Raw genomic sequence first — 26,580 nt, 5'->3', positions numbered from 1 at the left:
TTTGACTTCTTACCGTTTCTCCCGTGCTGCCGCAGCGTGTTAGCAGAGAGGTGGATGGAGTTCCCTTGTCCTCCGGTTTGTGGGAACTTCAGATCCGGCAAATTCCCATCCGTGCTCATCCTCGCTACCTCCAGCTCTGCACACGGACAGAGGAGAAAAAAAACAACATTTAGTGATTGACACAGGGCTGGGGACACCATAAAGAGACTCGGGTTGTGTCTTATTTGTATCTCATGTGATCAAATTATTTCATATTTTGTCTGCTCGTATTACGGTCAATGACTGACTCTCTTTTGTTCTCTGACTTTGCCGTGACTCAACCAAGTGCACCACTTGATTTGATTTTGTTCTTTCTTATAAATAATTAAGTATCTAAACATACTTGGCATGTTAGTGCAGCCCAGCATAGGCTTGGGTATGCATTTAAAGAAATTCATTTAAATTACAGTCAGAACATGTTAACATTGCTCAGATAAAGACAGCGGCTACAGCAGACGTCAAACGCGCCTTCAGTCTCTTCACTGATTCAAAAAGCCACCCTCGTGTTACAGCCGGTCTCATTAATCTCCGCATCTCCGACGAGCACTAAATGCAACACATCCCCTTCTCGACTCCCGCAGCTTTGAAGGACCGCCTCCCCCTCGACCTTCCGCGTGCAGGGAGGGAGCCAAGTGTTGCTCTAAGTGACTATCATGTGTACAGGTGACGTTGTTTTCTCATAAGATGTAAAAACCAAGGTTATCTAAGGGTTTTGAAATGTACAACGAAAAAAAAAAGAAAGAAGAAGAAGAAAAAAAGATAAAGACCGAGTAGGGAAGACGTGCTCGCTTCTGCGGCAGCTCGACAGCTGTTGTGTCTGAAGCGAGATCCTAATTTATGGTTCAAAGATTCCGGTGTCATGCAGCAGAGGAAAATGAGCTGCTGATAGGAGTCTGGCAGAAATAAAAAAGCTCCCTCCATCAAAGTTATTATGGTATGCCACAATTCAATTTAATAAAGCAGTCTAGTGTGTTCTTATCTCAAGTACCGATGACCTGTGTGAAGTCTAGGCATTCCTGAATGTCAAATTATCTCCCAAGGCTGTGAGATGTACCCAGTGATTCATCGGTAGGTTGATATGCCGGAAAGAAAGTTGTGCTAATGTCAGGAACTTAAATAGGTAGTGTGGATTCATCCACGTTGTAGGTGTAAATAAAGACGCAAACATGTACTATGAGCTGCATACCTCATGGCCTAGATGTAAACATAATTTCAAAGAGATTATGAGACTGTCTATGACGTTAATAGAACAGTATATTGGCAGAGATTAGTTTATGCAGAACAGCTAGCCTCGCGAAGCCTAAAGGAACCTCTACCAGAACATTTAAAATAGGGGTCTTCAACATTTTTCAGGGAAAAGACCCCAAAACTGGTGGAGAGATAAAGTAGGGACTCCCAACCTACGATATGTGTTCTATATTAAACTTGGGAAAATTAAAAAATATATGTATAAAAATCTCTAATCAACCAAAGATTGCACCAAAGATTGCAGTGCCCCCCTGTTGAAGATATATGCTTTAAAGCTTAAAAGATATAAAATGTTTATCACAATTTACTATTTCTGATTCTTGACAGTCAGCAGATGCATAAGCCCAATCATATTGATGCAGATTTACAGCATGCTCTTCATGACATGACACTTTTATGACTGTTTCGAAACATGGAGGAGGAGCGTTTTCTCATACTGCCTCAACCAACCTCCAGAACTCTCTATAATAACAACTGTTTGGTACGGATGTCCGAGCTCAATTTTGTAGTTTGTTAAAGTCCATTGAGTTCTCTTGGTAGAATCCTTCTTCCTGTTTGGATTTGGCAGCTCCTTCAAAGTTAACCCCGCAAGGTAATTGATTGTCGATGGATCTGTAAGACTGTATGACAATCCATCTCGCCAGGCTTCAAGCTATGTGTATCTGGTTGATTCAAGGTGGTGTGGACCAATAGGGGATCCTGTGTGCATCTACTGGAAGCTATGGCCATGTGTCCTAGAAAGAGAGTCACTCCTAAGAGTCTTTTCCTTGCAAAGCTGGTAAGACTCGTCCGCTGACATGCCAACTACATCCCTAGCTACAATGACTTGCTTGCTAGCTTTAAAAGCTCTTCAGAATGCCCACTACTGCGGTTCATTTCACCTGATAGGTTGATAAATGATGACTGAGTATATTTTTGAAAGTGCCTGCCCTTTTCAAAACCGTTTTCAAGGTTGACTTTGCACATGGTTGTATCAAGTCGCTGAGATCGGGATACTCTCAAAGAGCCTTGATCAATGGTAAATGGTTAGTCTCTCGACCTAGATGTCGGGACAAGTGATTTTCATTTGTCTCCCATGGATGATGCCATGACCAATTTCATTTCAAGTGTCATGAAACATTCACTTTCAACAGAGCCTACCTTCAGAGGCTACCTTCATGCTTAGAAATTTAACGCTCAGACGATAGTGGTCATTGCTAGGGCAACACTTAAACTGGCCGGCATATGAGTCTCTATTTGGAGACTCTCGACCTGAAACTCAACTTGATCAAGTGTTGGGAACAGAAACTTAATTAAGCCTGATAACGCTTGCAGCTGATGATCTGATGTCAGCGGATGGTGACATTTCTGACTTTGATAAAGGTTAGGGGCAACAAAAAGCTACGAAGAGGGCACACTTAATCCTCCCTCTGCATCGGTTCTCATGCCTATAGTTTCTCTTAAAAAAAGAAAAAAAAGAAAAACCTTTTGTATTAGCATTCTCTTGTGCTTTTGTAAAGGCCAGAGGGTTTGTGATATATTCCTATTCAACTTAGCTAAGACAATACCCCAGATAGCTCACCATTTCCTGGATTCCAAGCCCGCCTTGTGAATAGAGGAAGCATTTTTCTTCTCCCTCTCCTGCTCTCTTTCTTTTCCCTGTGTGGTTGTGTAAAAGAGCTTACGATGGGCTTTAGGGAATTTCTTTGATGCCATAGGAGCAGTCGGACCCAAAGGCTATACCTTCAAAGGCGGTTTAAATAGCACGCTAATCGGCAGAAATCTGTTGGTAGGATTATCATGCAGAGAAGTGAAGCACACTCTCGTTCAGACAAAGCCCGAGATGAGCACATGAACTGTGACGTGTAAACACAAACACAGACACAATGGCTGAGGAAATATTCTTCTTTCAAAGCGAAGAAAATAAAAAAATCTCATTATCAGCTCAAGTCTAAAATTGGAACAAGGCGTTTTTACTGATCAAGAGTCACCATACACCAACGAGGACGTGTCACCAGGTGCGGCACATCTGAGATACAGCACACACAAAAAAAAAACTTCAAATTACATGTAGCTCCAAGTGAGGGATCAATAATTAGCCGCTGCTGTGATTATCAATGTTTAACAGGGCCTCCTTGCCCTCATTTAACTACCCTGCATGGCGTGAGGGATTGCATTAGCCAACTGGCAGAAAAAAAATAAGCAGAGCAAACAGAGAGATAAGGCCTAGTAAACATGTCACCAGCACATAATTAACCAGGCTACCACTATGAGCTATAAAATCTCACTCGAGTTGTGTAGGCATCGTCTCATTCCCCACTCTCCAAACGAGCCCAGAATCTCCTTAATACCCAGATGAATTGTGTTCCAGATACAATAAAACCCATTTTATTAATTCTCCTTACACTTGCTTCCTTTTAAATCAGCAGACCTATATTTTTAGGTTGCCATGGCAGCAAGGAAAAAAATATATCTTCCACACGTTCATAGAAGAGGGCAATACATCATGACATTATTATTATTATTTAATTCTTTTTCCTACCTATTCCCCTTGGCCACAAGCTAGCATTAGCTTATAGAAAATGTGGTTTTAGTCTGTGGTTTGTAAGTATTTCTGCAGATTTAATAAATTCTAAATTCCAACAATTGATAGATGTAGTTTTGAATCACCTCACCAGGGAAAACAGTAATGACAGAAGCCCCATTATCCGCGCTCTCTTGGTATTTATACATTAAATAATGAGCAGTGATCCCCGATCTGCACAACTAGTGGTTCATTCTGTCTAATAACACAAATACAAACACGATCATTTGAGATAATTGTCAATTTACAGCTGGCTGCCACAAGCCATAAAGCAGCCCTGCCAGACTCAGCACCCCCCCCATCCACCCTTCTGCAAGACGAAAGCATTACTCCGGTGACCTTCACACCCGATCCGCCGCCTGAGGAGCTCTGTTGTCAATACTGGAGCAAAGTGGATCAATAGCTGTACGGTGAACTTTGTAACCCCTGGACAACAAGCGAGACCAGTAAAAGCTGAGACACTTGAGACAGACGAGAGAAAACCTTGGAAAGACAGGACTAAACTCTTTAAAGTTATCTCGTAATTGTCTTTAGTGTCGTAGCTGGCAGTGCAGAGTCTTCCGGATGATCTAATGATCCGTTTCTGACGCAGTTTCAGGAGACAAATCTGCGCAAGCTGGTTTACTCACACAAACGAAATATCGTAACCTTGCTGGAATGCTATCATCCACTCAGAAACGTGTTCTGATTATTGTTACTCAAGTTTTTAATTAGGTCATTAAACCTTTTTGTGGATCAGAGCCCAGTCGAAGATGCAGCACAGTGAAAAACTGAAGCTGAAAGTGAAACCTTGGCTTATGATTCCACATAGACCTCTGTGTTGAAACGAATCGAGTGGAGTGGTTGGTACAAAAAATATCTTGTCTCTATGGCTAATTGGCTAATATGGCTAAAACAACTGTATCTAACTCATCAGTTTAAATGACGGCAAGGCTTAAAGCCGCCCATTTCTAAATTAGCAGGAGTTATGCAGAGTCAGGCAATGCCATAGCGTATCTTTCAAATCTTGTACAACCCAAACAAGTCTTTGGGGACAGACAGTTAAAGCGTCTCATGTGTACTCACGGATGTTCTCGGTGTTCTCCTGCACGATGTCCGTCTTTAGCAGGTTGTCCGCCAGCACGAAGGCCCCCTGCTCCACCGTGTCCAGCAGCATGGTGGCGGCCCTCAGCTGCTCGGCCGTGCTCAGCTCCCTCCAAGCCGCCTGGGCGTGCGGCTGCAGCAAATTGTTGACCGTCTCCACCATGGCCTGAGGAGACCAGATCATCGATTTTAAGCGAGGAGAAGCCACGGTGGCTTGGGACCGCTGCTATTTGACGTGGTGATTCGGTAAATGGTGTGAGTGAAGGGAGATCAAAGGGAGGGTTCGGCGCTGAGAGACACATCTAGCGGTGCTTTGGGATTGCGCGGGGAAGATCCATAAAGCCTTTTCGTCGCCCCCCTCTTTCATTTCTACTGAAAATGTTACGTGCATCTTTCTACAGAGCAATTTCGTGATTCTAATAATAGAGTCCCGTAACGACATCAGATACGCCGTTTGTGGCTGCTGTTCCTGAAACGGGGGAATTAATCACGTAAATGAATCGGGAGGCACTGTTTACAAGACTAGAGGACAATTCTTACATGACTTAAGGCTACAGGCTTTAATTGGTGTGATGAATGCTCTTCCACGCAGACAATCCCAATACACAAATGGAGTGCAAAGAAGTAAAAAAAAAATGAAAAAAGAAAATAGCACAACACTGACATTCCAGTGGACGGAAAAAGGTGTTTGCTGGCAGCGACTATCAGCAACAGCTCGGCTCAGATATCTCCTGCATATTAATAACACCGAACGACTATTACGCCCTCTTTAATTTCCCCACAACAACGGTGGAGCGAGCGAGCGAGGTGGAAACAAGAACTTCCTCCAGACAAGATGAAAAATTAAGAGCCATTAAAGATTTAAAAATGCCAATGGCAAGATTTATGAATGAAACTCCTAATTGGTCAAGCAAAGTAACTCATTCCCGGTTGCGCCGCTCCGAACTAGCAAAACGAGTCTGACTGCCCCTGGATAAAGAGCTTTTAGTCAGCCATTACAGTCCAGCAGGTGGTCAAACGTGCTGCATAATTACTCGAAATCTTCTGTGTTTCTGCTAATAATAGTAAGATTTTGCACGCACCACAGAGGAAAATCTTGGATTTGAAACAAAAAGAAGTATAGTCTGTCTCTTCAAAAGCAAGTTTAAGTTGAAAAGGAAAGCTACGGTGTGTGTATGTAAAAAAAAAAAAAAAAAAATGAAATAAATAACAGGCCACACAACCCCTCTCTCTGAGCTTTTGCACAGATCCCCTTTTGATCAATGGATTATGAAAGGGAATAAGAGTTTTAGTGTGACTCCAACACAGCATGGGGGATAAAGCTAAAGGCGATAAGAGAAACCATGTGCTCGTGCGAGTGTGTCAAATGAATACCTGATCAAAAAAAAAAGAAAAAAAGAAAGAAAAGGAGGAGAAGAATGGCTTTTCAATCACAAAGCGCGAGTGTAATGGACCCCCCGGTTACCTTATAATATTAAGTTCTGTGTTTGTTTCAAATCGCTGCGATAGCAAGAGGAGATGGAGGACTGATTGTATTGAACTCGCAGGCACTGGCTCGGAATTTCAAATAGCACCAGCTGGCTTCTCCCCATTCAAAACATACCCGGCACATATTAAGCCGCCCACACCCCCTGCACACACACACACACACGTAGTGAGAGCCTGACGCAAGACTGAGCACACACCTCAGCACCTGCTAGTACACAGGAACATACACAAAGTCACAAGGCACGCTCTCAGCACAACAGCTACACGTGTGCACAGGCGGTCGAGCAACTTTGATGTAATTATTCATTATCTGCAGCCAATCTCCAATCACACCTTTTGACATTCAGCTAGAGGCAGAGGTTGATTCACTCTCAATTAAGGGGCTCTTTTTCTTCAGGCGCTGACATTTTTTTTTTCCTTTTTTTTCCCCCCCTTTGTTCACCGCTGCAAGACTTTCTTTGAGCATGTCTTAAAACACTCAAATAATGGTCCTTTTGGGGGAAAGGATTGAGGGACTCACGGAAGACGCTGCCTTGCGTTTTTCACCCGCGGAGGAGGCGCGCGAAGGTGGAGGAACGGCTCGTCCCCCGGAGCCCGAGGGACGGGTCAGAAAACTTGATGAGGTGGGAATATGCAATGGATAATTGTTAAACAAGAGTGAATAAACAACCGAGGGGCAGAGCGTACAGCGCGCATCAAAAATTAATATTGGAATAAAGATCGGTTTTCATACTGGTCCTCGGGGCGTATATAGCACCAGCCGGAGAGACGCAATAAAGTAGACGCTGACTCATTGCGCATCATTTTGGACGCAACAGATTATCAAATAACTGTGAAAAAAAATTAGTCATTACAGTTATTAATATTCACATAGTGTGACAATTTCCCCCTCGTTTAAGAAATGGAATGAAATTACGACAAAGACTAGAGTATTGCGTTGGAAGGCAGGTGATTGAAAGTACAGTATGCTTTCCTGATGACACAATTACCCGAGCTTGAGCATGCACTTCTAATCTATAATAATAATAATAATAATAACCGCATTGCTGCAGTATAAACTCCACTGGAACACATTCAGATGATTTGTTTCGAGCCTTTGTTCTGTTTCATGGAGAATATCTCATCCCTAAAGTCTCACATTTTGGACAAATTGGTAGAAATTTTGGGATGTGCTGTTGTTAGTTATCTTGCCTCTGTTAAAGCTACGGTGTAGAGCTTTTGTCTTCCCGTTCTGGCCGTGGCAGCGACTACACAAACGCTGTCAACTTGTGTGCAAGACACATGCCCAGAGTCTGCAGTCCCTCTGAATTACTTTATCCTCCTGGCACCTCGCTCGGTTCTCTTTCATTCTTCCTGACTGCTGAAGATGGTGACTTCGCAGAACCCATGTTACATTGGTAACTATCACTCTCCGCTGCCCTACTCCTGGTTATATGGTTGTTTCTTGTTCAGTTTTGCCACCAATCATTGCTGGTTGATGTAAAAAACACATCTCTCTACACTGCATGAGAAAAGGCACCAGATTAAAAAAAATAATAATAATAATTGGTGTATTACGCAAAACAAAAATAGATTTATCTGGTGTTTAAAAGAGTTGTATAGCTACAATGTAAGGGGTAGTTAACAGGTCATTAGGTAAGGTTAGCATAGATTCAAATGTGGTAATTAATTAACTTTAGAGTTGTTAGTGGGTGGATTTCTTTACATTTGGTGAACCTCATGGCCCTGTTTCTAGTTTGTGCTAAGTTTAAGTTAGCTAAACTATCTTAATATTAGCTGCCACTCGAGCAGTACTTTCCAAAATGTCTATTTGTAATGTTACTACATATTCACTTACGGACATTTTTTATGAGACTATAAAACGTTTTGATGTTTCAAAAACAATCCAAACGAATGACCACACCAACTCATCTGAAGCCATTAAAATATCCGAGTTGTGAATGCACAGAAGTGACACATTGGTTTTTATAATGTGTTTCTCTGTGAAATCCATCAACCTCTCTCCCTATTAGGTGTCAAAGTGTTTTTGCTGAAGGATCTTTCACCCAAGGGCACATATATTATTTCTATTGAATAAAATGTCATCGCAGATTTTTTCGGATTGATCATGCACAGCTCTCCTAACACCCTCAAAAAACGTAGTGGCACTACCAAAAAAAAAAGGTGTCGGAGCATTAAAAAAAAAGTAAATTTGAAAGCTATTTCATTGGACGTGGAAGGTTAACGTGAGTTTTGCTTGAGCCCAGTCGCAACAAGTTACACAAAAGCAGAGAGAAAGAGAAAGCAACGCTCAGTTAACACATTTGCTCTCATTCTTTTTCATGCCACGTGTTAATTTAAAGCAACTGCACACCTCCAGCTCTGGTGAGAACACGCAGAGTGTTGCGGGTGGAAGATGGTTCACCGAGGCAGCGCACCACTGCCGTCATCACAGCCTGTGCAGTTGAGTTGTAGATGTGCGGCGGTGGCTTGCTGCTATTTTACTGCTATTAGCACACTGCCACTCCATCTGTCAAATGCGGCAGCTCGCTCTGCTGCTTCAAACTCCCAACCGGTTTTTAAGCTATTTTCCTATGGTGAAAGAATGTAAGCCAGTAATAAACATATAAATATATATATATATATATTTCATTTCCCTGGTACGTGAGGAAATGCTAATCGTCAAGCGACTGCTGGAATGTTCCACTTGGAACAAGGATGATGGCTGGCCGTGAAAAGCTGCAGTGCACGGGCCATTTATACCGATGCGGAGGGAAGGAAGGGAGAGGTGGACATTAGTGTGAGCTTGGCGAGAGTCCAGGTGTGTGTGCGCCTCTATCTGTGCGCTGATTGATGAAATGAACTCTGGGTCTGGGAAATTGATTCTGGCTGCGGCTGATTTCCCCCCCTCGTCCCTTTCTGGTCCTCTTTCTCTCTGCACTCAGCACTCGTCCCCTCATCCCTCCTCGCTTCCCCGTTCACCAGTTGGTTCCCCTCACTTGTTTTCTCTCACCGACGTCGAAGGCAGATCTCGAAATGGGAAAGAGAGACAACATAAACAAGGCGGTATATCTTGCTCCTCGTGTACTCTTCTATCTGACTAGATGTCTCCTGGCACAGGTGAAGCCGTTGCATCATTTCTGCCTTTCTTTCACCTGTTTCATTTTACCTGCTAGCCAAATCATCTGTCTTCTTTGACAATCTCTGAAACTTTCTGCTTTAATATTTCATGAAGCCCCCTCTCTCTCTCTCTCTCTCTCTCTCTCTAGTAAGTGGGTGGTTGTTTCTGTGTAGGTGAGTTCCTAAGGGATTACCTTCACATTTTTGTACCTTGTGTCTTAGGTGTATTACTTCCAAGATAGGACCCTTTTTTTTAACTCCACTGCAGAGAAAACCTGGCTGGATTTTTTAAAAAGAGTTATGTTAGAAGCATGCTGTTATGTCAGTTCTGTGGCAGAAAAAATATTTTTATGGAGTTAGTTTTTTGTTTTGGTTGCTCTGAAGCTACTGTCCAAAACAACACCACACAAATTTTTCACATTAAAAGCACTTTCTATAGAAAAAAATATATATATATTTTTTTTTTGATGAAGACCTACTTTACACGTACACTGTTTACCTTCTACACAAACTTGAAATACTGTTTTTTTTTTGAAGATGGTAAATATATGTTGCAAAATGTGCACTTGTGCTGTTGGGAGCTGATATGTTCACTGCCATAATTTACCTTACACGGAATCACTATCGTCCAACTTATCTTAAATAGTAGCTAATTAAATTATTGTTAGAAGCTAATTCATTTGGCATCCAAATGACCTGCAGCGGTGCGAGGGTTGTAGATTGCAGTGGTGGTTGGCTTGAAATTGAAAGATGGATTGAAAGATATGAACTGTATGCGTGTTTCATGGTTCATCTGTCTACTTGGGCAATGGCATACGTAACGATTACTCACAGTATTTACAGTTATGCAAATGACTAGTTTCTAAGGAGGTATCTTGGTGATCACCTTGTTGTATCTATTTTCTTTTGGAACACCACAAGAACAACACATGACAGTTGTAGAAATAAATAGACAGTGGTGGATTTAACATTTGCTCAACGTTCGCACACATCATTCATTCAAGAACTTCCTTTGACCGCATTAAAGCAGCAATCTAGAAGATCTCCATTTCATTCTCTTTGGAGGCGACGACTTGTAAATGGTGTTATGTCTTTAAACCTGACAACCCCAGCGATGTAAACAGCTGCCGTTCGTCTACTGTTTATAGTTCATCAAGCATCAGAAACTAACTTTCAATTACGCTGAGTTCAAACTGACCAAGTACGCATGTCTGTCCTTAGTACGTTAGTGTCCTTAGTAATGTTAGACCTTCTGTACATGACATATGAGTCAGCTAACCACTGAAAATAGCAACAGCAATCTCTCCAGCGGTTTCTTTGTGCGTTTGGCACTACACTAGCAGTGAAACAAATTACCCACCACTGAGCACACATAAGTAAAAGAGCTGGTACGCCGAGCGACTTCCACCTCTGGCAGAAAATGACTGCTGGCTATGGAACATGTATCACTAACTGCTCTCAGCTTGTGAGTTTTCACGCAAGTGTCTAAACGGACTCCCACGTGGTAATACTGTAAATGCAAAGACATTCAATTTCATCAACGGGTCTCGATCACAATCTCCAAAAACACATCGAAATAAAACCACGGGGCATTCTCAGGTATTACACCACACTGATCAGCACAAGTCTCTCCGCTGTAACTGTTAAGCAGAATCCCGCAGTGCAGGCCAGATGAGGAGGCCTCTGTTTACGAGGATGTGGTTACCTTCATCTTCCAACAAATTGACTACCGGGGAAATTTTATCATCTCGTTACATTCCCGAACGAGGAACCTCCCTCTGTTTCGCCTGCTCTAAGGTCATCCCGCACTGTGACACTCCCCCTGGTCATCTTTTTCGCGCAAAGGTGTCAGTTTAATGAGGGTCTGGCTTCCTTATCCTCCCTGTATCTGGCAAATTCACACTCACTTGGCTCCTACTGAGGCGCGCAATGTTATTTTTGATATTTTCGTGTACATAAGCAGGGATAGTTATGCTATAATTTACTGTAAATCCCCCATCTCCAACTTGCCTTAACACGAAATAAACGGCAGAGGAAGAAACTATTCAACGCCGGCGCGTTTGAATTTAGAACAACACGGATGTAATCACAGTAATTGGACGACCGTAATGTCACTGCCTATAAACAAGCTGCCATTAATATGACCAAAAGGCACGAGAGGCAGGGAGCCATTTCTATCATGTTTGTTCAAAATCAAAGAGCACAACACAGAGACATTCCTGGAGGGGGAAAAACAGAACATAGGGAGTTGATCATTATACGCTTTGTAGTTTTATCAAGGCCAAATCCTCTTCAGTGGGATTAAATTGGCTATGACACGGAGCAGATACGACTCTTTATAAACAAGCAGGAAACATTCAGAAGTAGTCTTAATTAATTTCATCAACCTAGGCAGGGCGGGTGCCACAGGTTGAACTTTTTTTATGAATATTCCCCTGAAACAGCGAACGGAACTCTGTATGGCAATTCACCGATTATGTTAACGAGATAAAGACCTCAGCAAGAGATGTGTTCAGGTTTCAATTACTTGTTTACCACTTAAACCGGATCGGGGAGTATCAATCACGACGAGAACCACTCCTGCTTTCATTTAGACATCAACCACGAGCCTCGCGCTTTATTTTGGACTAAGTCCCTCCTTCACAACAGCACCTGCACTCCCACAATCTGTCTTTCCCCACAGCACTGTCAAAGTCTGTTTTCAGCGCCATGCGTGGTCTCAGAGCGGAGGGACAGCAGAGGCAGGTGCATCTCTCATTTGCTTTGTATTCCTCTGCTAATCCCACTTATGTCAACCACCAGGGTCCTGTTGGAGAAAACATTGCCCAATTTCCCTAATCAATGAAAGTCCCTCAAAGGCTGGCAGCGCGTGCAGTCGATGGCTGTGTTTACCTAAGGCCACAGATGTTGCTCCATTATTCCGGTTTGTCAAGTGAAAGCACTTCGCCGCTGTTTGAATTTTTCAACCCAGCGAAGGGATGGAGCAGAGGACGAGGCGCACCAGCTGAGCTGTGTGCACAGCCATGTGTGGCGGAGCAGATCCTAAACTGTATACACTACAAGAGCCCAGATGCACACACAAATGCCTCCAGATAAACATACTCGTGTCAACAACTATAGCCAAGAGTAATAGCGCGGTGCGTCGATGTCAACAGTTCTTTTTCTGACTTTGCTTGGTGTCTCGCTATCACCTTGAGCGCGACCAACTACGGCAGCTCCAATGACGCTATGTCTGTCTTTGATGGACAGGTTGACCTGTGATACAGGCCCCGCCCCCTTGTACTATCACTGTCAACTGACCCCTTCCTTACTTATTCTCGCGTTCTTCCTGTAAGAAACAACAATAAGCTCCCTTGGCGCATCCAGGCTAGCTTGGATCAGCTCTCCGGCGTCGCGTGAAAAAGAATTTTGCTGAACGCAGTTTTCTGGCTTTGTTTGAATTGTGTAAGTCTTTCGTAATAAGACGTAGTAAGTTTTTCGTAGTAAGACAGGAAAGTAGTTACGCAGTTGTTAAGGGTGAGTGTCTGCGCAAAGGTGAGTTGTCGCTCGGTTACTCTGTGTTATTACTTGGTAGCTTGTGTCTGTGTAACTTGGGCTCATTGGGTCTTGGTTTGGCTAGCATTAGCTTGTTGTCTGAATCGGGTTAAGCTTTGGCATTGTGGCGGGTTAACTCGGTCAAGTCTGGCTAGTGTGGTATTAGCCCTATGCTAGCACCAGTGACAGTCAGGCCAACGTGTTGTGACGAGCCTGTATACATTACAAGAGTATACAATTGGAATATTTTTCTAGCGTCACCATCCACGCAGAACTTTGACTCAATTCTTGCACAGCTAGGAACATTGCCCTCAACTGTAGCCTGTATAGTGATAAGTGTAAAACGTTATTAATTATTAATTGGAAAAGGCACACCAGATCCAGAAGTGCCAAAAACTGCAGCTCCTTCCATGACCAGCCAGTTGGTTGTGCCTCTAAAGGGAAGTCAGTGCCCAATAACCTTCATACGGAATTTACCAAGGAATAAACGTGTCTTTCTATCTACGTATCTATGTTAAAATGCCCAACTTTACAGCAAGTTACAGCTAGTTTTGGCATCTAATTTTCCCGTTTACCTGAACCTGGAGTGACAATTTTACACACCTCACCACTTTAAATCACATCAAGGCTTAAGATACATACGGGCATGTCAAATATGAGTGACAGGTAAATGCTGTCTTGGGTTGCTAGTTGTCTGCTTTGCGCATCTTCCTTCAACTGCACCTCATTTTTGAATTAATGGTGAACTGAATTCTATTATTATAGACTAAGATAGCTACAACAACAACTTGGTGCATGAAAGAAACTCCATTTACTCCATAAAACTATACAGATAATTGACATTTGTTTGCATTTCAACTGTTGGTCTTTTTGTTGCATTTCTTGACAATAAGCATCCACCAAGCGCCTTCCATGCACATACTGTACAACACACTCAACCATCAAGCATACGAAATCTCACTTTGTTCTCGGATGCTAGTTGTACTGTCATGTGACTCTAAATAACGAAGCGCCTTCTGACATGCCTCGGTGGGTCCCCAGGGATGGCACGATCACGAGAGATCACGAGAGGACCCCCCTCCCCCCTGCCCCGCCCCTCCCCTTAAACTGGGACAAATATGTATTATGCATCAGGGAGAAGCATAACATGCCATGACTTTGGCTGACTTAGTAGTTAGAAGTTGACTTGTTGGTATAATGAGGTCACTTCTTTTGGCTCTTAAGCATTTTCTGAGAAATGTAGGCATGTGGTATATGCCTGGGAGCTTTATTTTTGAGTGGTGCTCTCTACGTATGTGGGTTATTTCACTGAGAGGCAGCGCTGATGTGATAGTTCTGGGGCATTTTATAGATGCGATTGAGACACTTGTCTCACACGGCAAAACAGACAGAAACAACATGCGCATGCAGGGAGGAAACTACGGCCGACAATGAAATTTGACCCTTTGATTTGCAGTCCACATGCGCCCATGTGTATTGACTCAGACGCGGCGGCTCCACTCCTTTGCCGCCTCGAGGGGTCAAAACTCCAGTTCAAGAGGCCAAACTTCAAATGCACTTGCGTGAGTGAATGACAGCAGAGTTGGCACAATGAAGACGGTGAAGGAGGTCCAAATACCTGAACGTAAAACCGACACGAGCGCTCTCTCTTCTGCAGCTGCAAACAGAAGAAAAACGCGAGAGTTAGAGAAAAGGTCGACAGTTCTTCTCCGGGGCCCGTTTCCGCTCGAAGTGGAGATCTCTGAGGGGTGAGAAAAACATCACCTTGCTCTCGCTTTAAACGCTCATTTTTAGATGCGGCGCGTGCAGAGCGGAGTGTGCCATAACTATACACATATTAAGAAAACATTAAAGCACTCTCGTGTTAATTAGCACTATAATGAGACAAACACGACAAGTGAGAAGAGCCCTTTTAAGTGTGATTTCAAGGTTATCTTTTTTTTTTGGGAAACTCACGGGGGAGAAAGTCATCCTGTAAACCTCCACCACCAATTTAAGAGAGACGGCGAGATAAATTTGGCGTACCTGAAAAATGACAGCAAGCTGAGACTCAAAGAAGCGCTCTCAGTGCTTCATGGGGAGCGAATCATTTTAATTGAGTTCTGATACGGGCGCTGTAGTACAACGGCCACTCTGTGGTTTAACAGCTCGGTTCTGGTGCCGCGCTCAATCCCATGCAGATTAGCCGCAAAGAGTACCACTTCCCCACAAAAGAGCCTCTTGCTCCACATCACAGCCCACTCTTCTGGAAACCGTCCCGTCCGTACCACTAGCCAGCAACCCCCCTCTTTGATCATGAAAACGACATTGATCTCGCCGTTTGCCAATTCAATCCTTTCATTGTCTGCTGGCAGAGTGCACTGTGCGTCTCTATCAGAAAAAAAAAAAAAATCTTTAATTCGCTTAGCAGATTGTGTCAAAATGATTGAACTCGAAGAGGTAAACAGCCGCCACTGCTGCCAGAGCGGAGAAGAAGAGCTCTGTGGGTGTTTCCTTGGGGAGAGGTCTCAGGAAGATGAACACAAAAATAAAATAGCTCCATATACTCCGTGGATGCACCACGCTGCTACCTTCAAAGACACGTCAACGGAGAGGGAATCTTAAATCACTCGTAAGCCGCTGATTTAGGCAATTTCTTCAAATTCTTCTCGTTCCCCAACGGTATAAGAGTAACTAAGGACTAGAATGGCAATCTACTGCCTCTACCTTGAGTGTTGCGGTTTATGAGAAACCTTTTTTTTTTCTTCTTCTTCTCCAAGAGGTGCTATAAACTCTAGTTGCTCCTCAATGTGAATTTACTCGTCGCGTTCTCTTCCGAGGCCTTTTGGCCATCTTTTACTGCCTTCGCTCTCCATTGGAGAAAACTGGCACTAAAATCTCAATGGGGACATCTGTGTCTGTCGCGGCAATAAAATAATGATTAAAAAAAAAAAGAAAACGTCCCAAAAAAAAAAAAAAAGCGATCCGAGGACAGGTGTTCGTCTACGGCTGAGGTCGCTCCGGGAAATTAACGACTGACATTCTGAATTTCACTGATGTTTGCTTTTCTGTTGGCTGCAGAGAGTATTATTTTAACTCACTGCTGTGGCTCTGGTGTTAATTGGGGAATAAATGCATCAGCATATATGAAAAGAGAATAGATCCGGTCCTCAAAGATTCTCTGCATGCAAAAGTGGCGGTGGCTTTGACGAGTGCGACATGTGGTTAACGTCTTTTAAACGTTAGCAACGTAAAATTGTCAGCGCTTAATGCCTGATATTAGAGTGGGAGGAGCGCCGGAGCTACCCGTTCGAACTGAAGGCCTGTTTTTTTTGGTTTTTTTTGTATGCACCGGGCCACATGGGAGAGGTGGATATCATTCTGTCTGATAGCACAGAGGCAAACAGCAGATCATTAAAAGGATACCTACTGTTCAGGTTCAGATTGAATCCTGATGGTGTCTGGGGCTCAGTTTTAGAAATTTAGAAAGGTTCTACAGTCAGAACGTAAACGTACACGCAGCGGCTTTACTACTGAGTCGTTCAAGCGGAGATATAGGTTGTTTGTGTGCAGCCTCAGTTTCAGTCGGTACCTTGTTCAGGCTTCGTGCTGCACTGTCTTTGCCACCTGGCGTGAGGTTCCTCAGCTGCACGTCGAGCAGATCCACCAGCTGAACCATGGCCTTCACCGTGTAGGTGATGTCCCCCGCCTGAAGATTACTCTTGGTCTGCTCCGCCAGCTCTCGGGCGATGACAGCCGCAGTCTCTCCAGCTTTGAGCTGAGGAAAGGGACAAAGACACGAGAGAAAAAAAGCCAATCCACTTTAAACCTGTGACTGCGACCCATTTAGATGAGGCAACCGGCTTATGCAGCATGTTTTTTTTTTTCTTTTATAACTAAGCACAAATCAAAACAAGCCCACGTCCTGATTTCTCTACTGTAGCATGCGCTTATTATTCACCACCTACACACAGGAAAACATGACAAATTACAATATACAAACATCTAGCACCTTAAAATAAGTGCCATTTAACCTAAAAATATTTCCCCAACCGCTGCAACATTGTGCACAATTAATGTGGTGAGACTGTACTCAGCTGAGTGTACAGCGGGGCCAATGTTGTATCCGCACGTAATTATAAAGCTACTGAGGGAATTTCCCCAGATAGCGTTACACCTTTATGAAACTAATCCGGAGCGCTGCAGCTTGGGGAAAGCAGCATACACAGTATGTTGCACAAAGAACAGATCCTACTGAATAGAAAGTTCTTCTTAAGTTTAAAAGCTCGTGTGATTTCTGTGTCTCAGGGGTTTTGAAGAGAAATATTATTATTCTGAGCACTTTGCTTTTATTGTTTGACTGAGAACGGGGAGCATTTTATTTGATTTTGAACATATTTCCTCCTCGCCCTCTGTAAAGCCGTCTCCTTAACTGCCACCGTCTAATCCTAGCTCAGCAACGCCAGCCAGATGCGTGGAATTTTAGCGACATCATTTTTTTTTTTTTTTTTTGTCTTTTAAAAACCAAAAGCACATCTGTATGTGAAATGTGAGATTACATTTTTACGGACAGTGATAAAGTTGTATTGTAATGTCAAGCATATTGCACGTCCTAAACTGCTACATTCATTTGTGGGTTTCCAGATGCTACCAGAATCCAGGCCTACGTTAGCAGGTCTGTCGTGCTCTTTAACATTTAATAACGACTCATACCAGGTTTAATTAGTCATTTATTTTTGGTGGGGAAAAGTTAAAATACTCACAAGGGATGATTTAAATCAATTTAAACCGATTCATTGAGCTAAAGTGAATTTAATTAGCTAGCTGGTTAGCTAGCTATAGTTGTTAATAGTCATTTCAGCTAAACGTTGCCCTTTATCTCTAAAGCTGTTCTCATGTTGTGTTAGTTTTAGTGTTTTGTTTGTTTTTATTTATTTTTTTCCTAATATAAGCTTAAAACATCAATTTTAATCCAGTAATTGTGCTAAACCTAATTAGCTAGCTATAGTTAGCAGTCATTTCAGGTAACCGTTGCCCTACTCAAAATCAATTTATCCCTAAAGCTGCCTAAAATTAAGAACCCATTATTTAATCATTACTCATTATTAATGTATATTTAGCCAGGTTAGACTTATGTTATGTATTTATGTTGTGTTATTTTCATTTCTTATTTATTTATTTCAAATCTTAGCTTAAGGTGCACATTTTAATCAACTAAACTAAACTAAACTAAACTAAACTAAACTAAACTAAACTAAACTAAACTAAACTTAATTAGCTAGCTGGTTAGCTAGATATAGTTGTTAGTAGTCACTTCAGCTAAGGTTTGCCCTTTTAAAAATGAATTTATCTCTAAAGTTGCCTAAAATTAAGAACCGATTATTTACTCACTACATAATGGTAATAATGTAAAAAGTCATCTCTTTATGTTTATGGTTGACCAGAATGGATATTTTCTCATGATAACAGGTTTCTTCATTATGAAGACAAAACAATATTTTCTCAATCGGGTGCTTTCCATTCACTTATTTTCTCTAATAAAATAAAATAAAAAAACACCAGCTACTTTGTTAGGTTTAGGAAATGTTAATGGCCTGGGTTAAAATGGACATTTTCACAACGCTAATCATGTGTTGCAAACCCAGATAGAATACTGCCAGAAAGCCTTGAAGGGAAACTATAATATTCAGATCAGTGGTCGTGAATTAAGGGGGCGTCTTCAACTTCACAGGCGAGAGCCTTTTGTAAGTTTAACTGTTTGGTTGCGGCTCCTCAAAAACATTCATGACATCTATGTTTAATAAGTTATACTGAGACCAGGCGCGAACAAGTTAACCAGAAACTCTTTTTTTTTTTTTTACATTCTCTGTAATTATCCTGCGATGAGATTATAAACGATCTCATTATATTGAGGTAAATCACCACGTGAAAGCAAACTTATCTCGAGGTAACCACACAACGACCTTGTGATCTTGAGATAACGGTTTAAAAAAAAAAAAAAATGCAAACATGGCTGCCTTTTCCCTCCGTAGGTGTCAAACATTTAAAGCAGCCTTAATGCCTGTGATAGTGTCAGTGGAAAATGGATGGCCTTAAGTGAGGAACGATTAGAAATGAATCTGATTTATAGGACCTGATAAGGCCTCTTTTTTTTTTTTTTTTTTTTTGGACGTTGTCAGAAAACAAATATGTTGTCGGTTTGACTCTTTTGGTCAAATGTTCCAGGTCAGTTCCCTCAAAGATTTGGCTAAGTACAGTGAGATGAGCCTCAAAGGGGCAGTGACATCAGCTAAAAACGAGTTCATCCCGAGTTACCGTGGCATCACCTGCTATCATTGCCTGTGAGTTTATTAGCGAAGCCAATTAGGCTGCTTAAATTGGTCTTCACAGAGGTGTATGCAGGGAAACGTGTCTCGGGAAGATGTTTTCCTCTTTACCCTCCCTGCTCTCGTCTCTTAATGAGGGGAGCTGGGGATACAGGGTAAATAGCTCTGCCTCCCCCCCTCCCCCGCCCACCCCTTCTCCCTTTCTGCTTGTCTGGTGTCATTTCTCTCTTTTTATTCTCTATATCTTCCTTTCTCATTTCGTCTACCCAACCATCTGGTAATGAGCAGTGCCACACACAGGACAATGGCTCTGGATATAAAATAACGAAGTGCCAGATGGGAATTCCAAACCGGTGACAGGTTGATCTTCATTAGAGTCGTCCTGTCTCGCAGCGACAGGCACGCTGCTCAAGTGTGATTCACTTTTTTTTTTTAAATTTTAAAAATATATATATAATAATAATAATAAAAAAAAATGATTAATAACACTTTTGTTAAAAATACACACACGGCTCCATCGTCACCTCTTTGTGCACACTATTACTTTTAGATCCGTGTGAAACGGCAAACGAGGGAAGCAAACCGTTCCACTCTGTAGTAAATCCAGGAAGAACTTTGCGGCAGTTAATTTCTCCCAACATCAGCCTGTAGCGTTATTGCCCTTCGCAAATGGGGCTCAGCTGCACGAAAATGCACCTGATAATTTCTCCGCCTTCCATTTCGTTCCCCGACAGCCATTCTCCGTCCGTATCTGCAAAACAGCCGTTTGTTTAATGGGCTGAGCTTTGAGTAGACCATAAGCTTAACACGGGCGCCTCAGGATCCGGCGAGTTTAGGTAGGGGAGAGAACATTTTCAAACAACGCCTGCGATTCATAACCTGGAACCCTGATCCTCACTTGCGGTAACCTTCTCTTCTTCTGATATGACTCTATAAGCAGATTTAAACATAGGGAGCTTTATGTGGGGCTTTGCATAATAACTCGGCCGCAGAGGAGGAGGAGGAGGAGGAGGAGGAGGAGATACAAATCATTTGTGCTTGAGAAGTATGGAATGCAAATAACCGCAGGATCGTGTAGTAGGACGGAGAGCGGTCTGGACTGGCAGTCCATTAGAGTTAGGTGCTGTGGTATTGGTTTTCACTCCACCCCAATCCAACCACCCACCCCAAACACACACACACACACACACACACACACACACACGAGCATAACCTTTCCTTTGAGCAAAGCCTCTCGCTAATCAATGTCATTAATTAACCAATTAAGAAGAGACGAGGAACAAAAGAGGAAAGCCCACAAAAACTAGACAGTACGAGAGATATATATACACACTGGATTTGCATTGTGCCACGTGGCAAACGTTAATTAAAACGGAGCGGGGGCTACGTTTCTACGGTTGTGTTTTGAAGAGAAGCGGCCATAAACTTTTCAGTCGATTAATCTAGCAGTTGTTCTTCAACAGCTAATTATTCCTTCTACCACTAAACCTTATTCCATCTTTTTAACTCTCATTATTAAACAATTTACTTCAAGCATTGGAGAAAAAACTTGAAGAATACTATTTTAGATGCTACTCATATCGTAGAAATTTACATTCATACGGACCTAATTTGGAAAAATGTTGTTTATTCGGCCATTAATTTGTTGTGCTTAAACTTTAATGACTTTAACTGTAATATTCAGATGCAAAAGTTTGCCACTGAGAGCGTAACGTTAATGGAAGTGTCTACTAGTTTTAGAAACTGCTTATAATTCGTGGCGCTGGAAAACATTGCCGCCTTACTAACCATTAGCATCTGCTCTGGGGAGCCTTTGTTATTGTCTGAAACTAAACCGATGAAGATGCGAGGACGACGACTCGCAGGCACCAGCCAACACTCAGACAAAACTCAGCCCAAATACTGACGCTGCAGTCTAATTGTTTTGAGGTCACGGAGCCGGCAGATCTTCTCAGTTGGTGGGCCGCATTCATGGATCTCGTCGAGTGTCTGTTTAAAGAATCGGGCTTCGACTGAAAAATTAGAAGAAATGTATCAAATGGAACAAATAAAATACTCCCTGAGACTTTGAAAAGATATATACGGATGTAGCGAGGAACCCATATGACATAAATCTGATCTATATTAGCAATCTGACATTTATTTATTTATTTTTATTCTATTCTCTCATCTTATTATGCTTTATTTTTCACTTTCTGTCGTCACAGTCTCCGTCTCCTTTGTTGTTTCATAACCGTTATCCCTATAAGCGCTACACTGTATTGAAAAACTTAGAAAAACAGTAGATATGCTGAATGTGATTATGAGAAAAGAATCAGTCTTTTTTCTGTCAGCATGCCTGGGAGCGAGGAGCCGCCATAATTGGGGTTGAACATATGCAAAATCTATTACATTTATGCATTTTTTTTTACCTTCTGGCTGATGAGGTTGACCCACGGGGAGGTGCAGTTGCTAAAGTCAGGTCCTTGAGGGTTCCAGTATCCTTCTGGGCCCATGCACGTATAGGAAGCCACGCCTAGAGAGGGAAGAGAAGAACATCAGTGGCATAACTGAGAGGGACCCCATCAGGTTTATTAGATTCTAGTGTTTCTGAGGTGTTTCCGATCAACCTCTGTGGAGATGAACACGGACTACGCATTGTTTCAGGCTGGAAGGCTACCTGCTACTACTTCCTTCAGGGCACTGAGCGCTTTTCTTGTTTGGAAAACCCGAGAAACACAACTGTTAAGTGTTAAGCAAATGTAATCGGATCCTTTTATCGCGGTGACTGACATGTTGCGCTTCACTCAAGCCTTGTCCAACGATTTTTCTCCTAAAAAAAAAAGGCAGGCAGAGTCCGTGTGAGGCTGCTCAATTCCCACATAAGAAAGAAAAAAAATACTCCAAAAGAGGAGACAATTAAGTCTGAATTCATCACAAAAGGTCAGGTTTCAGTCAAGCTGGTTCAAAGAAGAGATGTGGGTTCGGTAAGTGAGTGTTTTTAAGTTCCATCTGGGCTTTGGCACAAATACACATCCAGATACTGAGCATTTCAGTTTAAATTAAACTGTTTGACGGTGTTGTATCTACCTTCAGATAGAGATAACAGCAGGTATATGTTATGTTAACCAAAACGACGCAGTATATTATGTTTGCAGACTTATTCTCCCACGTATAGCTCGTGTTTCACCGCTGACATCAGCAAGGCTACACGCTGACATTAAATTGCCCTTGCTTGTACTTAGAGGGAGGGTGCGCTGAAGGGTGAGACGGCCGGCATTAACAGATATAAATTTTGATTGACATATAATTTCCTTCCCCCGTCCACCTAGGACAGCCTCGTGTTTGATGGGTTTATAAGATAAGGGACTCTGCATTCCCTTCTATATTGAGAGGCAAGGGGAAGGAGCATGAAAGGGAGCGGGGGAGAAAGAGTCACAGAGAGGGGGGAGAATGACAGCGAGCGAGGCGAGGTAGATGGAAGGGGAGCTCGAGGAACTTTCAAAGAGTGGCAGAGGAAGCTCACACAGCCGTGTTCGGCTTGGCAGTGTCGTCTGAAGTGCAGCGGCTTTGAAGAGTGCACTGAGAGGAGGTGGGGTATGTGTTCCTCTTATCTTGCCATGTGACGGCTGTTAGTGAGGTCTCCACGGGTGCTGCTGTTGCCCGTTAATGAAGACAGCGTGGACGCGCGTGTCTGTCTGCCGATTGATGAAATGAACGGGCTTCGCGCTGGATTTGAGGGTATGATGTCAATCCCCAAATCTTTAAAGGACTATTTTCAGTTTCAGAAAGGAGTCATTACTCTTTTTGGCCGCGGAGATGCTTCGCTGACGCAACGTTAATGGTCGACAGCGGAAAATACGACTTCGTGTGAACACCCTCTTTGTGCTTCGATGTGTCTTCAGGTGATGTCGGTGCACCCCTTGACAGCGTTTGAAGCCTGGAAGCCATGCGAACGTCATATGTGCAGGAACTATAACCAAAACCGCAAATCATTCTGTCTCTTTATGTAATCCCAGACACACTCGATGATGTTGAGATCAGGACTGTGGGGGCCATGCCATCACTTCCAGGACTTCTTGTTCTTCTTTAGGCTGAAGATAGTTCTTAATGATCTTGGCAGCATGTTTGGGGTCTTTATCATTCTGCAGATTAAATTTGGGGCCAATCATCCTCCTCCCTGATGGTACTGATGATGGATTAGTTTCTGCCAGTATTTCTCACAATTGACGACACCATTAATCCTGATCAAATCCCCGGAAATGCAGCCCCAAACATTCAAGGAGCCTCCACCATGCTTCACTGTTGTCCACAGACACTCTTTATTGTACAGTTCCAGTCCTTCAGTGACCAGCCTTCTACTACAAACAACTGTTTCAGATTTTGACTCATCAGTCTGGAGAAACTGCTGCCATTTTTCTGACCCCAGTTCCTATCTTTAGCTGGGTCTCTTGGCCTTGTTTCCATGTCAGAGTGATGGATTTTTGGCTGCAACTCGTCCATGAAGACCAGACTTCTCCAGACAGTAGATGGGTGAACCTGGGTCCCACTGGTTTCTGCCAGTTCTGAGCTGATGGCTCTGCTGGACATTTTCTGATTTCAAATGGAAATAAGCTTGATGTGTTTTTCATCTGCTGCACCACGTTTCCTTGGCCGACCGCTGCGTCTACGGTCCTACAGAATCCCTGACTCCGTGCAAGTGTACTCATAAGGATTGATTCTGGTTTGAACCAAATATTGTTGCGATTCAGATTTTTGTTGTGTTCGTTTAGCATTTTGTAAATTCACAAGAATAAACAATCATTAGTTACATGTTTGAAAGCATTCTTAGTTTACAGCATTTTTTTCCACGCCTGCCTAAAACACACCGCACTGTATGTAGTGCAAATGAATCTTATATAAAGACTACTCAATCTGTTTCCTTTCCCGTTTCCTGTCGTGCAAATACCGGACATCCAACACATCTTGTTTATATCGGCCAAGCACACAAACACACTGAAGTTGGTAAAACGACTTCCCAGCTCAGAAAATGAGACCATCCAAGGAGCATGTGAATGCACTATCGATTCCTCCGTGGCTATTCATCACTCTATTTGAAAGCACCCTGTGTTGGAGTACCTATTGTCGTTGCTACTTCATTGTAAAAATTCAAAAGAGCCTCTCTAAAGCCAGTGTTTGAGCTACTGTAGAAACACATGAAGGACTCTGTAGAAGGAGATCTTAGGTCTAAGCTAAATATAAAACAATAATTCATACTACAACTGATCATATAGTAATTATAACACTGAATCACCTAAATCCCAAAGAGTCCTCTGAGATGATAATCTTCTACTGTGTAACATCAGAGCTTTTACTTTAAAATATGCTCAGTGACAGATCACATTATAATATGAAACACAGCCTCGGCTCAGCACTCGGGGACTTTCTGTAAAAAGGTAAAAATTTTATGTCTAAAGCAGCCAACATTGATTTCATCATAATGCACTTCATTCTCTCAGCATCGATACAAAGACAAAGGTCTGATGCCTGATAAACGACACACAACAGCCAGAAACGGACGTGTCTAGCCGCCAACTCATTACGTGAACTGCGTCTTGAGAAGCAGTAAATAAATAAAGGTGCGATGTGTACTAGTTACTAGTTTCCACGCAGATGTGGTGCTAAGCTATCTTTAGCCCTGCTTCAGTGAGTTGGGAATAAAGAGTGAGGAGAGTGAGTGCTGCAGGGGGAATGTAAACATACACAAAAGACCCAACAGCGAACAACATCAAGGCAATAAGGCTCACAGAAGACTATCTCCCAAGGAGTGTACTGACATATATTTCATAAGAGAGCAGATATAAAGAACCTGCACTCTTTAGAGAGCTGTTTGACAATTTGGATCGGTGCGTAATGCTGTAAACTGTAAAGTTGTGAAGTTGCCAACAAAAACATAAACGCCACAGTAGTGTGACTTAACAGTAGTGAGAATGAATGCAAAGAAATTACTGAGAATTGTAAAAGAGAGTCACACTGCATGGCCAGATTATTTAAAACTACTTTGTGAATCATCAACCTTTTAACATGCAAAGAATAACTTAATAAACTGTAGCATAACCAACAACAACAAAGGAGGTTGAACAACTTCCTGTAAGTTGGAATTGGTTCTGAAACTTGTAGATGTTGGGCACCTTGGATAAAAAGTTGACTAGGTTGACTTGGTTTGGAAGAACAATGTCTGGACTCTCTTACCTAGCCCTGCTACCATGAATCCAAAAAAAGCTGCAAGAACTGTTTAATAAATGCCCTTTATATGATCTTCCAAATAAGTCTGACAAACCCAGGGGTTTATTTAAAACTTCTGCTGCCTACTCATGTTACTTCTTCAGACTTCCCAGGTTATGATTATTAGCAATGATGGCCAAAGTAGTACAAAAGCAGAATTACCATTTATGTTTATCAGACAACACAAAAATCTACATTACCGATGCTTCCTGGTGGACATGGCATCTTAGCTATCATGCCCTGCTTGGTCTTGGGCCAGGAGATGTCCATCATCACCAGCGGATTGCAGTACTCCACCCTGATGTTAGGAAGCTTGGACGAAGGAGGCGTACGGTTGCCGTCCTCTGGCTCCAAACCTCCCATGATCGTCTGGGCGGGGGCCGCCAACGTCGACGTGGTCCGTGGCCGCGGAGCGACCGCAGTCGTCGTGGCAGGCACCTTGGTGGAGGTGGTCCTGGTTGTCGTAGTTGTCATGGTGACGGTGGAATGTCGAGTGGTGGTCCTCATCGTTGTGGTCGTGGTGTCCATGTACACCATCACGGAGGAGGAAGTTTCTAGTGAAAATGAAAAGAACGTTAGGGTTAGGGTTAGGGTTAGCCAAACAAAGTAAACCGAGATATTCAAAAAAAGTGCTGGAAAAAAAGAGTAAAAGGCTTTTCTCTTCAATTATACCACATTTGTGTTTGAAATTTATTTTGGTACAGCTGAAAAAAAAAAAAGAGAGCATGTGCGCAGAGGGGTTCTATTCTTCCCTCCTTTCCATGTGTCAGTTTAAGAGAAGATAGTTCAAAGAGGATCAATTGGAACTGGCAGGTGTGACTTAGACGGGCATGCACGGAGTCTAGTTTGGAACACCCGTCGGCTAAGCTAACGCACGCCCGCGCACGCGCACGCGAACGGCATACACACACTTCCAGCTGTGCAGTCTAAATGTAGCTGTTGACGAGGGCATATCTCTGCGAGTCAATAGCTGGGTCT

At 42.7% G+C, this 26,580-nt stretch overlaps 1 protein-coding gene across 13 annotated transcripts in view; it reads right to left on the bottom strand.

Moving 5' to 3' along the window:
- The window catches only part of LOC125005875 (adhesion G protein-coupled receptor L3-like), a 220,666-nt gene that overhangs the window by 47,454 nt on the left and 146,632 nt on the right, over positions 1-26,580 (bottom strand). For 9 of the 13 annotated variants that reach the window (XM_047581567.1, XM_047581575.1, XM_047581599.1 and 6 more), the window contains 6 exons: positions 25,803-26,156; positions 21,771-21,874; positions 16,626-16,811; positions 14,673-14,711; positions 4,916-5,099; positions 14-136 (listed from right to left, as the gene is read on the bottom strand). In XM_047581567.1, the coding sequence (XP_047437523.1) occupies positions 14-136; positions 4,916-5,099; positions 14,673-14,711; positions 16,626-16,811; positions 21,771-21,874; positions 25,803-26,156 (990 nt within the window). The remainder of the gene's footprint in view (positions 1-13; positions 137-4,915; positions 5,100-14,672; positions 14,712-16,625; positions 16,812-21,770; positions 21,875-25,802; positions 26,157-26,580) is intronic. The other 4 variants (XM_047581608.1, XM_047581540.1, XM_047581591.1 and 1 more) reach the window with 1 other exon arrangement.

Source organism: Mugil cephalus, chromosome 1 (genome assembly GCF_022458985.1).
Source record: "Mugil cephalus isolate CIBA_MC_2020 chromosome 1, CIBA_Mcephalus_1.1, whole genome shotgun sequence".
Classification (NCBI taxonomy): Eukaryota; Metazoa; Chordata; class Actinopteri; order Mugiliformes; family Mugilidae; genus Mugil; species Mugil cephalus.
Note: the sequence above shows the minus strand (reverse complement) of the source record. Positions and strands in the feature narration are given on the sequence as shown.